The 19,649-nt window shown below is 44.5% G+C and overlaps 1 protein-coding gene across 1 annotated transcript in view; it reads left to right on the forward strand.

The window, feature by feature from the left end:
* The first annotated feature begins 8,906 nt into the window (after positions 1 to 8,906).
* The window catches only part of Myh10 (myosin heavy chain 10), a 126,830-nt gene continuing 116,087 nt past the window's right edge, over positions 8,907 to 19,649 (forward strand). Inside the window, exons 1-2 of the mRNA XM_031353324.1 lie at positions 8,907 to 9,144; positions 16,653 to 17,028. Coding sequence (XP_031209184.1) covers positions 16,684 to 17,028 — 345 coding nt within the window. The 5' untranslated portion in view covers positions 8,907 to 9,144; positions 16,653 to 16,683. The remainder of the gene's footprint in view (positions 9,145 to 16,652; positions 17,029 to 19,649) is intronic.

Raw genomic sequence — 19,649 nt, forward strand, 5'->3', positions numbered from 1 at the left:
ACCATTGTCAGCTCTGCTGTGCTGTCTCAGGCTAGGTGCAGGGCCCCTTTCTCTGGAGTGGTGCAGCTAGTAAGGGTCAGGGCTAGCTTTCCATACTGCCAGAGGTGGTGGGGGGTTGGGAGGGAAACGTCACCTATTTGTCTGTGCCACCCTAAAGGCAGACGTGTGGAGGGATCAGCTCTCCCACACTCACACCCTTGGGTGCTCACCCCTACTACCACCACCAGGGCCAGCTCCACTATGTTGCCTGGGTAAGGCACAGAGCCTGTCCTGATGCGCTGCAGTTGATGAGAGATGATGCCAGCTCTCCGGAATGCCTAAGCCAGTGAGGAGAGGGGCCAGCTCTGCACAGTCTCTGGACATCCATGTGGACATCCCCATGTTCTCTAGTGGTGATACGAGTCATGGATATCAACACCAACCCTGTGGTTGTGTGGCCACGGACTCAGACATGGCCCTAAGTTGTGGTCTGGGCTGGGACCTCACCGTGGCCCCAGGTGGCAGGGCTGGCCACTCACACCAGGCTACTCCTCTCCATCCTTGAGTCTTGTGAGAGGGCATGCCATGTTTAGCTGAAAACAGACACTTGAGAGGGTGTGTGGTGTTTAGAGTGACTATAAGTGGAATCCACAAACAGTGAGAGGATGCTCTTGCATTGCTACACCATGCAATGCTTTGCTGGTCTTTGCTGGTCTTCACTTCATAGGGAGAAACGTGCCAAAGAACTTCTCGTGATAGTCTGGCTGACTCTGGCCACTTCTGCTGACTCGGCGGAGTCTTGCTGTTTCTGACGGATCGCTACGGATTCATGTTTGGCGTTTGCTATTGAACTGGACTGCTGGTATCCTGACAACGAAGAGTGAAATTGCCCCAAGGAGCTACTTCTAAACACGTCCACAAACTCTTTTTTCCTATCAACCTTTTTCTCCCATCTCTGGCCAGTGCGCTAGAAGGGAAATTGAAGTGTTTAAGAACCCTAAATTAAGTTGGTTTGAAAAGTCTAAGCCTACAGGGAGTCCCCATTTTTTTCCTCCTTTTTCTTTTCTTCTCTTTTTTTTTTTTTTTTTTTTTTTTTTTTTTAGATTCAGCCCTCCAAGTAGAAGTGGTATCAAGAGAAGATTAATTTGCAACTTTAGGTTATAAGGAATTTCTAATATATGTAAAAATTGAGAGAGATGGGTATTCCCATCACCTAGTCCCAACAGTTTATTACCAAACTATCTTGTCTCCTGTGATATTCTGAAGCAAATCTCAGGTACTATGTTCCTGGAGCTTCTGAAACACTATACATATGTTCACTGAGCTACATCCCCAGCCTAGACACTATGACCTTTAGTAATCTGTAAATATTTCTGTATAGTGTTGTTGTAAATGCTATTAATTAACTCTATTTGTTCTTAATATGACCCAGTCAGTCTCTAAGAATTGAGACTCTTATTGATCTATTTAATCAGTTTTAGCACAACAGCACCCAGCCAACCCCCAACAGTATACACCATTAAAGTAAAAAGATTATTTTTGTAGACTAAAAAGCGCCTCTCAGACATCCTGCAGACATCCTCTCCCTTTCAGGCTCAGCTACAATACCTGCTCCTCAGAACTGAGGGGGCCTTGTTATCTGTTCATTTTCTATCCATCTATTTACTATTCACCCTACCACCTTTCTATCCAGAACACCTTTATCAGGCATCTACCACTTGTCAAGTTTAAGGCTAGTTCTTAGGGATACATGATAGCCTTGGCTGAAGGCCAGCCTTATCTACAGAGTGAGTTCTAGGACAGCCACGGTTAGGCAGAGAAAGCTTGTCTCTAAAAATGATTTTTTAAAAAAGATAGCCTTGGCCGACATAAACTGACAGCCCACACAGTACTGTCGTATCGGTAGCCATGTGTAGCTGTTTTAGCACTTAGAATGTGTCCAGTCTAAATAAACATATGCTAGATCTATACTCTCTATACTATATATCCACTACAAACACTGGGTTTTGGCACTTAACATGCTAGGTGAAAGATTCTATTTTTTAATATATTTTAAACTTGTTGATTTATTTTTATGTGTACAGGTGTTTTATCTGTGTGCACGCCTGTGCCTGGTGCCCTCAGAGGCCAGAGATGACATCGGATCATCGGAAGCTGGAGTTACGGATGTCTGCCATCATGTGTGTCTGTGGCATCAAACCTGGGTCCTCTGGAAGAACAGAAGTGCTCTTAACCATTGAGTCATCTCTCCAGCCTTTTATTAATGTTTTTTAAAATAAACTTTATTTTAAAAAAAAAAAAACTTGCAAATCAAATAACATCACATAGCTGGGCGGTGGTGGTGCACGTCTTTAATCCCAGCACTTGGGAGGCAGAGGCAGGTGGATTTCTGAGTTCGAGGCCAGCCTGGTCTACAGAGTGAGTTCCAGGACAGCCAGGAGTACACAGAGAAACCCTGTCTTGAAAAAAAAAAAAAAAAAAAAAGAAAGAAAGAAAAAGAAAAAAATAACATCACACAACAACTAGTCACACCCAAAATCTATACATCTCAACAAACTTCTATATACTTAAAACAGCCATTCGGGAGCTATTGAGCTTCACATTAGACTTCGTGCTCGCACTATTGAATATATTTTTATGCACTTATCCACCAGCAAAAAAATCCACAACAGCATTAGAACTGGAAAAACATTTTTTTTAAATTGGTTATACATTGAAATGTTATATTCTCAATGTATTTGCATTTGATAACATGATTAAAATGAATAGAAATGACACAACTTCTCTTTTTTAGACAGAGTTACTTAAGCTTTTAACTAGCTATGTGGCTTTTGTTGGTGGCTTTCTATCTGCTGAGCTGGTCTTGCGACAGGCTACGGAGATGCACATGGACAGGGCATGAGAAGGAGGAAGGGCACTGACCTAAAATGTGTCCTGCATTGTGCTGGGCACTATAAATACCCTCATGTGCGATGGCAGGCATTTTAATATCTTCACACTTTGGCTCAGCACTTTAAATATCTCATGTAATCCTTGCGACAGCAATCTCCGAGATCTGACCTTGACTCTCCAGCCTGCTGACTCCTCCCTCTTCTGAATTCATTGCCTCTTAGCGGCATGGTTTGCTGCACCCGCCATTCAGAACTCCCCTCGAAGCCCAGCCTTTTCTTCATCATCTACCTATGGCCAGAAGACCCTGGTAAAACACAAACTTGATTGTGTTACTCCTCAAATTAAAATTCTCTCACAGTTTCCCATTTGTCTTCTACCATCTAAAATCCATTTTGCAGGGCATAGATGAGATCTGATCCCTGCCTACCTCCTTCCTGGGCTTTCTGTCTCCCACCTTTTCTGAAAGAATGCCCCCTTTCTTTATTTGGTTAACATTTTATCCTTTGAGTTATGTCCTTCCTCTAAGTCACTGTTCTTTCTCTGCCACTGTTCTGGGCTCAGTGTCCTTAGTATTTGTCCTTGGATCCCGACGTGCTTCCACGATCCAGTACCGTGATAGTTCATATAGTTCATCAACTTGGTTGGATCTAGATGCCTAGATCACTAAAATACACTTCTAGATGCATTCCTGAGGTCATTTCCAGAGGAGATTGACATGTGGGTAAGCCTGAGGGGGTGGGTGGCATGGTCTAACATGCTAGTGTCCCAAATGGAACCAAGTCGTGAGGAATGGACTTAGTGCATCCTGTGCACTCTCTACTCCTCCCAATCAAGATTATCCACTCCTGCTGCCAGCATCTGGGGACACTAGACTGGACACACACCAGTGATTCTGTAGAGCTCTTCCAGGATGTTAGATCAATGGTCCCTCCAACCCTAAGGCTTCCTTTTGCTGGGTTCTGTAAGTCTCCATAATGAAAATGGTTGCCATTGGGTTACTCAGTCTCTAACAGTGTTAAGCTATTAAAATAAATTGTCCCATTTACAATTATATCAGTTTTGTTCCTCTAGAAAACCCTAATGAAATACTCTATTTGTATGCTTGCAACCTTTTCAGATCGGAGGCCTTTATGGGAACCGGTTAATAAGAGTTATAGATCTCCCTAGTGGGGGAGGGGAAAGTGTACACAAAATCCACACATAATTTCGGAACCCTTAGGATCCTATAAGTTTCCCTGTATGTATTCTAGATAAAAAAAAAAAAAAACCCAAACTTCTATTCTAATTGTTTGTCAATTTTTTCCCCTTATTTCCCACTGGATTGCAGGGACCATGTCTATGAAATTACTGTTGTCTCTTCGGTACTTAGCACAGGCCCTAGGCACAAACAATAGTCACCAAGCATTTGTCATGGGTCTGGCTTGCAATATTAAGGTCAAGCATTATCAAGTCTGCTTTTTCTTTCTGATTTATTTTTTAGTGCTGGAGCTTGACCCAGGGTCTCATACATCCCAAGCACACTCTGAACTCTACCCCCATGCCCAGGTTTTATAAACCAAGCACTGTATGACTTAGCCAGGCTCTACATGGTTGATGGAAAATGTTAATCAGTAATTTTCAGGAATTTCTTCTTGTGGATTGTCTAAGAACCCCAAAGCTTAAGGAACTTAAGAAAATTCTGAGAGTTTCTTTGTTCATTGGAGCTCTCTGTTTTATCATTATACTTTCTGTTTTAAAATCCTCTTTGAACCTTCTACCTTGGTCGGGCAATATGGGTCTGGGTAGAATAAGAAATAAATGTCACAGTAGGATGTGCTTCAACCCACACACAGACCCAACCCTGTTTCCACAAATCATGCTTGTAGGTTAGACTTGTCTGTACCTTTTTTTGTTTTGTTTTGTTTTGTTTTTGTTTTTGTTTTTTCAAGACAGGGTCTTTCTGTGTATAGCTTTGGCTATCCTGGAGCTGGCTCTGTAAACCAGGCTGGCCTCGAACTCACAGAGATCCACCCGTTTTTGTCTGTACATCTCCTAGACTCTTCTTCCCCAGCCCAGACCTTCTACTACTTCACTGCCATCACAGAATCAACTCAATTCAAAAATACCTTTCTCATGCCCATGGGATGATCTGGCCTGAATTCTCTGTTCTTCCCCAGCAAGTAACCAAGGGCCTGGAAACTCAGAAACTTAAATTAATGAAGGCTGACATGATGTAACTCAGAGGAAGCGCACTTACTTATTTAACACAGTCAAGGTTCTCAGTTTGATCTCAACACTGAAAAAGAGAAAAAATAAATAAATAAATAAATAAACAGAGTATAGTCACAACCAGACGCCAGAAAGTCAGGACAGGAGTAAGATGGCAGGGAGGGTGACCAGGGCATCCCACGGAATTATGTCATTATGTGATTATGTCCAAAAATCAATGATAATCAAGATCCCAACAAATGGTTTCTGGATTTCCAGATCTTCCCATTTTTAAAGAAAAGCTGGAAGTCTGGGTTTTTATGTGCTAGCTCCTTTCTCTTTATTTTTAAAAATAACTTTATTGAGATATATTTACATACTTATATAATTCAGAGTATACAATTTCATGGTTTGGGTTGCGTTTTTTTTCCCTCAGGGGTGGGAGGGAATGTTTTTTTAGTATGTTTACCAGGTTGTACAACTGGAACCATAAGTCAGTTTTAGAACGTTTTTATTACCCAATTAGATCTCTTATGTTCATTTATTGGTGAATTCTGTGTTGTCTCTTCTTTGTGACCCCAGATGTCACCCCAGGCAAGTGCCATATTACTTTCTCTCTCTAGCTTTGCCTTTTATGGGCATTTCATGCAGATGGGATGGTTCGAGTATGTGCTATTGTGTCTGGGTTTTTTCAAGTGAGCATAAGATTTTCAAGGTTCTTTCATGGTGCTCTCATGCATCTTTAAGTACTTTTTATTGCTGAGTGATATTGTGTTGCACGGATCTACTACTTATTTGTATCCATTCATCAGTTCGGGCCCCATTTAGGTTGTTATATCTTCTGGCAATTAGAAATGATGCTTGGGAACATTTCTGTGTACATTTTTTTGTATGCAGATAGGATCTCCCCTAAACCCTGACTTTTTAAAAGATACCCAAGGATATAATTGTGAGATTGTATAGTAAATTTATATTAAACTTCTTTTTTTTAATTATGCTTATTTTCCAATGTGGGGGTAGCATCTTACATTCCCGCCAGGAAAGACTGCAAAGTTCTTGTTTCTCCAGGTCCTCCCCGGCCTTTGGTGGCCCTTACTCTTTCATTAGCGCCTAGTGGGTATCCTTACCCTTCTTGTGGGTGTAGAGTGCGACTTCATTGTGCTTTCAATTCACAGTCCCCTAAATGACTACCAACATTGGATAGCTCTTAATTTTCAAATGTTGGAATTCATTCCAGAAAACAACAAAACACAAAACTGCCTATCAGCCTGCACACTCAAAACAAAACCAGCTCACACATTCACACTGCCCTGAGGGAAGGAGTTTGGACTTCTGACCCAGTCCCTGCCAAACAATGGTCTGTGAACTTTTGCTTTTAGAAGTAGAAGCAGGCTACGTCACCAGCTAATATTACTACAGGCAAAGACAAGGGTTTCCTCTCACTCTTCATAGAAAACTAAAAGCAATTTTTCACCTATTAATCCATGATGTTACTATTTCTTACTCACCAAGTCAACATATTCGATAAGTGAATCCTTCCAGAACACAGCTATAGCTTCTTTTTAGAGAGGAGGTAATCTGTCAAATATTAATGTTCAGTATACAGAGTTTATAGGTATAGTGGCAGAGCTGCATTCAGAGCCTGATTCTAATTCCTATGCTCCCTTTGTTCTGGTAAGGGCTAGAGCTGGAGAAGCTTGTCTGGCATGGATGGTGGGAGACTTGGGGGTGGGGGTGGGGCTACGTGTGAAGATGAGGGAGAAGAAGGAAGCAAAGAGGCAGATCAAGGGAACTTAGGAAGAACTCTTAGGTGGCGGGCTGAAGCATGGATGGGCAGGAGATAGACCTGGAGCCTGTTACTTTATAATTCCTCTCCCATCCAGACAGAGATGTGGAGAAGACATGTATGGACATTTTACTCTCCTCATGCCAGACTTGTTTGATCCAAGAAGAAAAGTGGGACCAGGCCAGATCAGTACTTGGACGGGAGATATCTGGCGGATGAAAACATGGAAGAGGCTCCAGAGCTAGAAATGCACTTGGGGACAGTTTGTTATTGCGTTCTCAGCAAGACAAATGTCTGTGTGAGTTTTAATTCTGGTGAACTTCTTGTTCTCTTCTTCTAATGGTCCTCTGAATTTGTTGCAAAATTACAAGGAGGTTTCAAATTATGAGAAATCACGGATCCAATGGCTTATTTGAGCTATTTGTGTGGATGCTCTAAGCATGGAATATAGCATTTAGAAATGACTTAATTGGGTAACAAAGCTTAGACTCATGCCTTGGAGATCACTGAGTCTTTTCTAAATCTGGAAACATTTATAAGAGGGCTATCATTGACAAGTTATACTAACTTATACTTCCTCTGTAGACTTCACAAGGATAGAACTCTTCATGTGGTGCCAAAGTCACAAGACACCTGGAAGGGGGCAGCCACCCTAGTGGGCAGGTGGGGGTGGAGACCAGATGCACCTGGACAAAGGACAAAGAATTCTCGCTTCCCCCGGAAGGGCTCTGCATTCAGCTGCCTTGGAAATTTCTCTGAATTCCACCAACCCTTTCTTATCACTTCCTGCTTTCTTTTCATTTTTTTTTCCACTCAAAAAAAAAAAAATCAGTCTAGAAGTTTCCCAGGCATTTACAAGGTATCTATTAACACACACACATATATCCAATACTAAATACTTAAAATCTCGAGGCAGTTTTAAAATATTTTATAAAATATTTATGTTTTTATAAGAACAGTAATCCATTTTGCTCTTGTAATTTTTTACTATATTTATACATGTATAATTAAGACTTTGACTAGATTCTGCAAACATTTCATTACATATTTTACTTCATTTTTCCAGTTTCCTTATTTTGGAAGCCCAACCCCCACCTGAGGTCCTTGAACTTTTCTTTTCTTTCTTTTTTTGTTTGTTTGTTTGTTTGTTTCGAGACAGGGTTTCTCTGTGAAATCCCTGAACCTTTCAAAGGCACTTGAACCACTGGTTCTTTGGCCCTAAGGACTATGACACCACCACTGGAATCCTGCAAACCCTACCCAGTTCCTCTTAGAGAACTGGAATGAATGAGTGAATGAACACGTGAAGTGTCGCTTTCTGGTCTTCTCTGCCAGGCCCGTTTGCTTCTCGTATTTTCGGAATCTCAGCCCTGCCTAAGAGGCTGAGCAAGCAAACATCCAACTGCGGCGGGTCACGGGAGGAAGGAAGCATCAGTAAGGGGGACCCCAGCGGTCACAGGGTTCCAAGCTGAGTGAAGCCGGGTCAGGACGGAGCTCTAGCGCACAAACCGAGCGGCACCCCTCCCCCACTGCAGGTGAGCCGCACAGCCACGGCTCCCCCCAACCCCCAAACTCCAGGGTGACGTCAGGCCTCAGGACCGCGCTCGGCCCCGCCCCTGCAGGCAGCTCCGGGGGCCAGCAATTCCTCTGTGAAAGCCGGTCCCGCTGAGGGACCCAGTGGCTGCGGCAAGCCAGCGGGCCGCAGAACGCTCGAGTGGGTTGCAGCGGCGGCCAGACGCAATAGAGAGACGTGACCAGTGGGAGCTGGTGGCTTCTGCTGCGGCACACCTGCCCTACTGTCCACCCAGCCCTGACGAGCGCAGCGCGCACAGCCCAACAAGGTCGGCGCCCTCTGCCTCGCGGGACCGCCTGGCTCCTACTTTCAGCTGTCCATCTCTCTCCCGAGCCAGCCAATCACCCGCCACTGCCCCGGCCGCACCTCCCGGAGTCTCTGACAGACGTGAGTGTCGGCCTATGAGATTGGGAGTCTGTGAGGCTAGGTCGGGAGCGGGAGCCAATGAGCATCATTCCAGGTGGGTGGAGGGAGCCGGACTTGGGAAGGTAGCTTCGTTCGGGTTGCTAACGTCTTTCCTGGGAGATGGGCGCGCAAACCGACCAGTGGGTCTGGGGGCGGCGGTGATGGGCGTGGAGCTGGCCCAATGAGGGTGGGAGTGGGTGGGGCAGGCGCGAGCAGCAGTGCTAAAGGAGCCCGGCGGAGGCAGCGGTGGGTTTGGAACTGAGACGCTGGATCTGTGGTCGCTGCTGGGGACGTGTGCCGGCGCCACCATCTTCGGCTGAAGGTGAGACGTGCAGTTGCCCGGGTCCGAGTGCGGCGCCCCGGGAGTGGGGAAGGTTAAGGGAATAGGAGGGAAGGAACCGGGGCTGGGGAACTGGTCGAGTCTGGAGCACAGAGACTGAGCCCAGGCGGGATCTGGGAAAGGGAGACTGGGCAGTGGAGAGCGGAGCTTGTGGAGGTGACGGGACCCCAGTGTATGGAGATGAGGAGACCCCTGGAGGGGTGGGAAATGGGGTCCTCGAGAATAAGACCCCTTCAGGGATCAGGGCCAGGTTATACGTGAGGACGACCCTTGAAAGGGATGAGAATGGAGATCTGGGGATGGGGATGTAAGGACCAGCTCCTGGTTGCATTGGATCCCTGGAAGCGTGGGGTTGGGAGGTGAGTGCCCTAGTAAGAGGCCGGAGGTGCCCGGCGTGTCTGTCTCCTTAGGAGAGAGCTGAGTCCTGGGATGTGATCTTGGTGCTGGAGGCGCGGGAAGGAGAGGACCCTGGGTGGGTTACACCGTAGGTTAGGTGAAGTTAGATTTCCCCGGATGCGACTGAGGGGTTCTCCGAAGACTCAGAAGGCGGACCCTGGATCTGTGAGGTTTAGGGACCAGTGGCCTGAAACTGCACGGTCTGGGGAGCATGCGACGGGTGAGAGGCTCCATTGCTGGTCTCGGGAAGGAGGGCTGGAGCTAGACCCCATGCCACGCTCGCTGGGGATCGTAGTGGACCGGGAAGTGGACGCCGGGCGAGGCCTGGGCCGTTGGGGGAGAACGAGGCGGGAAATGTGGCCCGGGCGCGTTGTAGCGGAGCGGTCGGGGGGAGGGTCAGCTCTCGCCTCTAGATCGCTTTATTGTGTAAGTGATCTGGTAATGGCTCGCCGCAGAATCTCTCCCTGGCCTTCTGTAGTCGGGGTGTCATACTCTGATCCTATAAAATCGAAGTGGATTTGGGTCGGAGGGAAGTTGAAGCTGTGGAGTCCTTGGCGTTGGCGGGGCTTTGTGGGCCTTTGGTGGGCGGATGCGGCCCAGGGACCCGAGAGGCCCCCAGTCAGGCCTCTCTGGGAACTGGGGCCTTAGAAGGTGGCCACTCGGCGGGTCTGACCTGAGCTGGTGAGGTTTGGGTAACGGGGTCTCTGCCTACGACCGTTATCTCTTGTTTCTTGGGGCCTCTGCAGCTCTCTTCAAGATCACTGCGGTGGATGGAAGGGGGTGGGGTAGGTTGGGGTGGGGTAAGGGAAAAGCAGGCGGGGTAGATCCAGACTGCGGATGGAACAAAGACTGCTGTTTTTGCTGAATAAAATAATACTAAATATAATACTTTAGTTATGCTAAGATTTTTATTTATTTATTTATTTTAAACATTGAAACTAAGGATGCTTTGGGTGAGGTTTAATTATTCCTGATAGTATCTGACTCTGGAAAACTTTATAATCTATTCATTGTTCCATCTCCTTTATTAATCGCCTTTATTAGTTATTCTTGTAACCCCACGAATTTGATGTTTAAGTATGCCCTGTCTGTCTCCGGTTCTGGAAAAGTGGCCATTTTATGTCTCTCTTTACTTCTGCATCTTAAATTCCGTTCTTCCCATCCTTATCTGCAGAAAGCATATGGTGCAATTGTGTGATATACCACAAGCTTTTGCGGCAAAAGGATGTGACCTGTGAGTGCTGGGCTATGTATTTGGGCTCCTTAGGGAAATCATGACAATGAAGAGACTGGATAGAGAGTGAGATGGAGGAGAATTTGAAGGGCGCGTTGTAGGGTGAAAGATTCCGCTTCAGCGTTTGATGTACATTATTATCATACATGAGAAATTAAATCCCTGCTTTGAGATCCAAGTTTTAGAAGTATTTTATGGGAGCTAGTTCAGGGCTTCATAGCAATCTTGCTTTTTGCCTTAGTGATTGGCTAAGTAGAATTTTGATAAATGAAGAGATGTGTGCAGTCCTGTAAATGCCAGTGACCTCAGTGGTAGATAGCAATTACACAGATTGAGCAGTTCTCACTTAGTTCATCTGTTTTAGAAGCATCCTCTAGGGTGGATAATTTGCCATTATTTCCTTTGCTTTTCTGTATTCATTGATCATAAAATTGAATTGTTTTCCTCTGCCCCACCTACCTTGGGTGTTGGGAGGCAGCAGAGAATTTTGCTAAAGGGCATTTCATTGGAGGTTAAAAAATGACCTGGGTGGATGTCCCAGGGGTGGTCGTCTACAGCCTATCTATGTAAGGGATGGGAAGGTTGACTCTGTAGGAGGCAAATTCATATAGACAGTGATTAATGATTTAATTATAACTAGTTACTTCGGGTGGCCCCAGCCCCTCCAGACTCTCTGCATGTCTGTGCATTACATTCCTCCCCCCCTTCCCGCTTTTTCCTTAAATGTAGGTAGTTTCCTTCAAAGTATAAAGTCTTTGCCGGATTGTACTAATGTGCCCATTGACTAAACCTATAATCTTTAACTCGTTAATTGATAGACAGGATATTTAAATTTGATAACATGGTATATATACTGCCTGTCCTTGGAAATTTCTTCCCTTACTAGTCTACTTTCATCGTTGTAGCCGGGTCTCTGGGCTTAAGAGGACCACCTCTGCTACTTGTGACCTCTGCTGTGTGACCTTGGGCAAGTTACTTGTCTATTTCAGAATTCTTTGGATTCTTCATTTGTAGAATGGAGTTATTAATGGAAGCTATCTTGTACCCCTCTTGTGAGGATTAAGACCTTGATATATGATATATATATATATACATACATATATATATATCATATATGTAACAGTGTCTGGATGTAATTAGGGATGTATAACAAGATTATTTGTTTTAAAAAATTGTGGTATTACCCTTTCAGCAAGGCAAAATATTTGCAAGTGGTACATGTTAAATACCATTTTAAAATCAGATCTAATACCAAGTGTGCAGCGGAGTGAAAAAATCCAATATATTTGGGGAACAAGCGGAAGAGCTAAACTAACTAAAACATCTTTACTGACCTCATGAACTCTTTGAATTAAACAGCGCCAGGAGCACCTCCTACCTGCTAAGTAAGCCTTGTGGTGCACAGCCCCAGGAGCACCTCCTACCTGCCAAGTAAGCCTGTGGTGCACTGCTAGGTAGGTCGAGGAGACTGCCAGAGGGCAGCAAGGAGAGTTAGGAGAAGGAAGGATTAAATTGCTAGATTGACCTGAAAAGAAAGTGTGAAAGGGTAGCATTTGGGTCAGGAGGGAAGGCTTTTGGTTGTGGGAAGTTGAAGTGAATTATAAAGATGGGGGCCATTTATGTAAGGTAGGTCTGGATTCTCTGCCCTGTACCAGGGACCAGGCTAACTGACCAACACCACGCAGTGAGGAACAGGTAACTGTCCCCATAGGGTTTAGTGCAAAAGTGTGGATGTGTTAAAAATACCAATAATTTGTAATCTCCTGCTCAACTTTTAGACCCAAAGAATTGACTCCATTTAAAAAATAGATGAAGTTGAGCATAAGGGCACACAGCTGCTATCTTAGAATTTGGGAGGTGGAAGTAGAAACTTTAGGAGTTCAAAACCAGACTCAACTACATACTGACTTCTAAGGCAACTGCCTGGGACTCAAAAACCAAAAAGGTGTGTGTATATTATCTCCCACAAAACTAGGAGCATGTGGTAATTATGAAATTTTCACAATTGACTAGGTTTTTTCCATATTAATTAGCATTTCAGCATAGTAAACATGTACCAATAAATTTTAAATGCCCCTGTTTGATAAAATACCCTCCTGTCCAAAACACCATAATGTGCTTCACCTACTTGCTAAATCACTCTAGTTTATAGCTGCCTACCAAATTTAAGCATGTTTCCACATCCAAGGTAAATTAATTTGTGCAAACCTACAGATACTACAAGGATATCTTCCAAAGTGCCATATTTTCATTTTAACCAAATAAAAAAAAAAGATAAATTTTGTTGCCAGGCACGCCTTTAATCCCAGCACTTGGGAGGCAGAAGCAGGCAGATTTCTGAGTTTGAGGCCAGCCTGGTCTACAGAGTGAGTTCCAGGATAGCCAGAGCTGCACAGAGAAACCCTGTCTCAGGGGAAAAAACAAACAAAACTTCATTTTGTTATAATTGTGGGTTTTTTACACTTTTGATAGATTCTGTACTTCCAAATGGTGGCATGTATAGACCTATTATTTGCCTTCAAATTAGCCTGAGCTGATCCCCATGTTTCTTACCACTGTGTAGTTTAAAAGGGAAGACTTGTTAATAATTCAGTAACATACTTCTGGTTGTATATGTGACCACAAATATTTTCTATATTGCCCACTCTTTTATTTGCCTAGGAGAAATGTAGGTTTAAGATGTAACACACACACACACACACACACAGAGAGAGAGAGAGAGAGAGAGAGAGAGAGAGAGAACACACTAGCAACTATTTGAAGACATATTAATAATAATCACTTTTTAGAGGGAGGGGAGGCCATTTTATCTTCTTCTTCTTCTTCTTTTTTTTAATCCAAGTCTATATTCTTTAAAAGCACAGGGCTAGAAAGATGGGTTAGTGGTTAAAGGCAATGGCTGCTCTTCCAGAGGTCCTGAGTTCAATTCCCAGCAACCACACGGTGACTCACAACCATCTGTAATGGGATCGGATGGTCTCTTCTGATGTGTCTGAAGACAGCTGCAGTGTACTCATATAAATAAATAAATCTTAAAAAAAAAAAGGTGAAAAACATCAGCACATTCTTTATATCAACTATGAATGCATTTTGGATGTTGGCTTTGAATTTCCTTTTCTATTCTAATGTGCCTGCTCGTAATCCTGGTAGACAGAACTGTGGAGTAGTGGTTGTGAAAAGTGGACTAGGACCTGTGGCATTAGCATCAGCTGAGACTCTGATAGAAATACAGTCTTGGGCTGGGCTTACAGAGGTGATTTAGCAGTTAAGAGAACTTGTTCTTGCAGAGGACCAGAGTTCAATTTCCAGCCCCTACATGGTTCACAATCATCTATGACTACAGTTCCATGGGATCTAACACCCTCTTCTGTCTTCCATGGGCACCAAGTTTGTATGTGATACACATACATCCATGCAGGCAAAATACTCATACACATAAACTAATTTTTTTTTTTTTGAAAAGAGAGAAGAGGGAAAAAAAGAGACTTACTGAATAAGAAACTCTGGGGATGTGATCCAGCAATCTGAGTGTCAGTAAGCCTTCCCTGTGCTCTAATGCCTGCTACAGTTTGAGACCTACTGCTCTGGAGTATAGGGGATTATAACTCATTAACATGTAACAAATAATTTCTGAAGGATCATAGCTATTTGATTGAAATAAACTCTTATGAGGGGTGAAAGAGTTAGCGTGTGTACCACTGTAAGCAGTTAATCCTTCAGGGTATAGATAGCCCTTTGAGAATCTGAAGAAAGCTATGGATTGACTCCTTAGAATAATGCACAAAGGCGCACACACACACTAAAAGTATTTCATGGTTTATACCATATACCATTTTAGAGGGTTCCTGGACCTTGAGGTTTATTTATAGATTCAAGGTTAATGACCTATTTACCACTTTGGATGACTCTGATTTCTCTATGCAACCTACAAAGGACGCCTTATATTGGTCCTTTGGCTTACAAACAGTTCCCAATATTTCTGGCAATCATGGGAAAGGGGAGAAGTAGATTTATTAGAGTAAAAGTAGGTACTTGGATTCTTGGGTTGATTTGGATGAAGTCTTAGAAACTGTTCCTATAGAATTTAGAATAATTCAAACTTTGGAGTAATAGCAAGAAATGTTGGCTATGATGTTAGATTCTAGAAAGATGCTGTCAGGAAAGAATGACAAGTCACATCAGGAAGGCGTATGATGTCCTTTGATCCAAAAGGTTAATTGCCCAAGTATAGGAGAAGTGTTTAACCATGACACACATGGAGATTTTGCTTCTCTCCTATGTACCAATAAATAAACCAATTATATCTTGAGCTCTGTGTGTTATAACAGTGATGAAAACACCCTTCAGTGTGGTGTAATTAATTTACTACTGATTCTTTTTTTTCTGTACGAGTTAGATCATTTCTGGAAATTTTGCTTTGGGGCCCATACACACTGTTAATGGAAGACATGGTGTTCGTTACAAAACTTTTCCTCAGGAGACACAACACACATCTCCTCACCCCAGACAGGGAGCCCATGACAGAACAAAGTATAGATACCACCAAATTTCAACATGATGAACCAATGAGTTTTATTGGAGTTCTTTTCAGGAACATGGGTACGGGGTTGCAGGAGCAGAAATGACTCAAAGACAGTTGTATCACCAAAGGCCACCACTGCATGAGTGAGAACTGAGAAAGCTAGGGACTTGGAACATATTGCTGAGGCTGCAGGCAGCTCTATAGGTTGGAGAGTGTCATTTCTAGGTTCATCAGTTGGTCTTAACCTCTTCCAGGCAGCTCAGCTGGTTTCTGGTTCTTCAAGGCAGCTGGTCTTGTCCCAAGAGTCTCTTTGCCCCTTGGCTGTGTGAGGGTCTTTTTTACAGCTTGTTTCTGCTGCATCTGAGAGAGACTCTCTTTAGGAGCTTTTATTGCTTACTCTGTCAGTCAGGGAGTGGCCTAGTGAGTGTGCTTAGTTTCAGGGACTTCCTGAATGTAATATTATGAGTTTTTTTACCTTCCTGACTAAGGAGCTGTTTTAATCTGGAAACGTACACTACACATGGACACTTTGGTGAGAGGTGAGGGCAGTGGAAGGTGAGATGCAGGAGTGGGAGCAGTTGTGGGATACAGATGGAGTCCTGAGGAGTTGTCATGACATACCTGAAAGGCTTGGTTGAAAAGCCAAGTTGTACATGTCTTCTGTGGCCCCCATGTCACAAATTAAAGGGACATAGCGAAGGTCTGGGGGAATTGACTTGAGTCTTATCTGAAGATGAACTAGAAGGCATAATTTAGCTCTAACTCATTAATATATTCTCACTGTATGTGTGTGTGTGTGTCTCTCTCTCTCCCCTGCTTCTGTACTGGGGCCTTGTGCATGCAGGGAAATACTCTACCATCGAGCTGCATGAACCCTGGACTTGGTTCTTTGCCCTCTGGCAATCATCTTGAGTTTTTGTAGCTATGGCCTGTGGTCACACTAATTCCAGTACCACTTTTATTACATATCTTTGGTTTTCTGCTTTTGTTTTTGCTTTTTGTTTTTTCTCTTGCCTTTCCCTTCCTAACTTCCTGCTTAATTTGTGGTGAAGGAGAAAGAAGAGAGAGAAAAGGTCACCCAGAAACTTTGTTGCTTGCCTCTGCATTTGGTAACTGAGGGCAGATCTTGTATGGTCACCAGACAACCAGAGTCATGATTAGTGGTTACCCCTGAAGTGTACCTTGGAGAATGGGGGGTACTGTGGCCGTTGGGAGGGATACTGGGTTCTTTAACTGAGTATTTTATGCTTACTGAAGGTTTTACTTAGTTTCTTAGAAAGTCAAACTTGTAAGTTATTTTATATGTCCCAAGCATCTAATTCTGCCCTTCTCTTCCAGAGGCAATTACTTTTGGGTCCTTCTGTTTACAATGGCCCAGAGAGCTGGACTGGAGGATCCCGAGAGGTATCTCTTTGTGGACAGGGCCGTCATCTACAACCCTGCCACTCAAGCTGACTGGACAGCTAAAAAGCTGGTGTGGATTCCATCAGAGCGCCATGGTTTTGAGGCAGCTAGTATTAAAGAAGAAAGGGGTGATGAAGTTATGGTGGAGCTGGCAGAGAACGGGAAGAAAGCAATGGTCAACAAAGATGACATTCAGAAGATGAACCCACCAAAGTTCTCCAAGGTGGAGGACATGGCAGAGCTGACATGCTTGAACGAAGCCTCTGTCTTACATAATCTGAAGGATCGCTACTATTCAGGACTTATCTATGTGAGTATCTCTTCTAATAGCCATGGGAGTGGTACCTGAGAAGTGGTATAACTTACGTTTTATACATGATGCTTAACCACTTGAGAACAGAGGTTCCCAACATCCTGTTTGACATTATATTTCTGTTAAAAATAGGAAGGTTTTTGCTTAACTAGTTTCTGATATCTTTCCCATCGTTTCTCTGCATAATAAGTCCTGGCTATCGCAGACTCCCTTTGTAGACCAGGCTGGCCTTGAATTCACAGAGATCCGCCTGCCTCTGCCTGAGTTAAAGGCATACCCCACTGTGTCTGGCTTCTTTCACATATTAACAATTCGAAGTTTAAATGACTAGATGTGCTGACATAATGTTTGAAGACTGCTCTGAAGGGTGACACGCAAGGGAGCTTGTGGCAAAAAGGCTAAGGAACTTAATGATAACTGAGCGTTCACTTACAGGAGGAGCCAGGAGCCAGGCAAGGGAGAGTAGAAAAGCAAGGGGCGCCAGGCTCCAAGGTTTCCGTGCAGGGCAGGAGCAGCTTGGGTGACAGGAAGGCAGCAGGGGGGTGGGGGGGGCTGGGGGGGGGATGCTGAAGCTGGGGAGGAGACTGAGGCTATGGCTGTCCCGAGGCTGGCATTTATGTTGCAGGTGCCAATCATGTCTGTGCATAGAAGTTACTGAAAACAATTTAGGGTAAAGCAGAGAAAGAATGCCAGATACTGCAAAGAATCTGGTTCATGACTATGATCCTAGTGATTGGGTGGAGGGGTGTAGGCAGGAGTATTTTCGTGAGTTAGAGGCCAGCCTTGGCTAAAGAGTATAAAACCCTGTTTCAGAAAGTAACAAGGGCTAGAGAGATGGCTCAGCGGTGAAAATCACTGGCTACTCTTCTAGAGGACCCATGTTTGATTCCCAGGACACACATGGTGGCTCACAACCATCTGTAACTCCAGTTCCAAGGGTTCCGATACCTTCTTCTGGCTTCCATGGGCACCAGACATACAAGAGATGCACAGTCACACGTGCAGACAAACACCCATGCACATAGACAGTGACAACAAAACACCCCTAGAATGACAAATTAGGTTTGAGGAAGTGACAGGCAGGGGCCAGCACTGAGGAAGGCAGCATGGATGAGACCAGGACAGATTTAAAAAGAACAGGCATAGAGAAGCTGACGGTAATGGCATTGAAATTGGGAATGTGTGGTTGAATTGTGTGCAAAGAATATGCTACTTGGACCCCCAAGTAATCCAGAACTCGGTCAGATGGAACCAGTGTTCCGAGGGACTAGTGCATTTAAGTCACATTACTAAGCAGTCACTGTCGTCAGTGCCCTGCATTTGTGAGATGACCTGTAAGGGAATGAAACAAGGTTACAAACTAGGCTGGAGGCAGAATGGCTACCGCAGTGGGTCAGTGAAGGGCTCTTTGACAAGGTAAAGTTTGGACTGGACTCTGCCTGGTAAAGGAACCAGCAAAGGAAAGGCTGAAAAATGAGTGGGTTTTGAGCCCCTCCACCTCCTCTCCCTTTCTTCTGTGAGGTGAGGTACAGAAAAAGAGGAAGAGACAGCCTGCGGTGCTGGGAAAGCAGGTTAGGAGAGCAGACAGACCTGGAAAAGAGGAGGAGCCAAGGAAAAGAGATCAGCAGAAGAGCAGCAGTGGGAATCCACCGGAGACGGAGGAACACTGTTCTTTTCTTGGCTGTGATTCAGCTTTAGGCCTGTGGAGGCCAGGCAGCTTGCATCTGTATTACTAGCACAGTTACAGTACAGTACAGCTTAGTGATCAATCATCTTGAGAGTCAGGCTGAGGAGGAATGAAGGTCTAGGCAGGAGGGCTCTGTGACTGTCTTAGTTACTGTTCTAGTACTGTGAGGAGATTACTATGACCGAAGCAACTCTTATGAAAGAAAGCAGTTAATTGAGACCTTGCTTACAGTTTTAGAGAGTTAGTCCATGATCATGGCGGGAAGCCGACAGGCATGGAGCTGGAGCAGTAGCTCAGAGTTTTACATTCTAATCCACAGGCAGCAGTCAGAGGTCCTGGGACTGGCTTATGAAACCTCCAAAAAGGCCACAACTCTTAATCCTTCCCAAACCGTTCTACCCTTGGGTGGCTAAGCATTCAAATAAATGAACATATAGGGGACATTATCATTCAGCCCAAAATGATCAAGGACCAACCAACGTTTCAATACCATTGAAGGACAGAGTTGAGATTGAGGGAGCCTTAGGATGTTGCAGTCAGATGGGAATGTGGACTTTGGAGATTTGAGAGCACCTCAGTTTTGGACTGGTGCAGTGACCTATGCAGGCCTGGGAAGGCGAAAGCACAACCAGAAAGCACTGGGAGGCCTGAGAAGATAGCTTCTCGCAGGATGTATAAGCATGAGGACTCAAATTAGATTCTAGAGCCCACGGAAGCTCAGGAGAGCCCAAGCTCATACTCCCAGTGCTGGAGAGGTGGAGACAAGGATCTAGAGGCTTTCTGGCCACCCATCCAAGTCTAATTGGTGAGCCCTAAGTCCCACAGCAAGCCTGTCTCAAAAAATAAAGTGCTATTGTCCTGAGGAACAACACCTGAGGCTCACCCCCTTCCCCCAACTCTCACTCTCTCTCTCTCTCTCTCTCTCTCTCTC

The sequence above is a fragment of the Mastomys coucha genome, unplaced genomic scaffold (genome assembly GCF_008632895.1).
Source record: "Mastomys coucha isolate ucsf_1 unplaced genomic scaffold, UCSF_Mcou_1 pScaffold5, whole genome shotgun sequence".
Taxonomy (NCBI): Eukaryota; Metazoa; Chordata; class Mammalia; order Rodentia; family Muridae; genus Mastomys; species Mastomys coucha.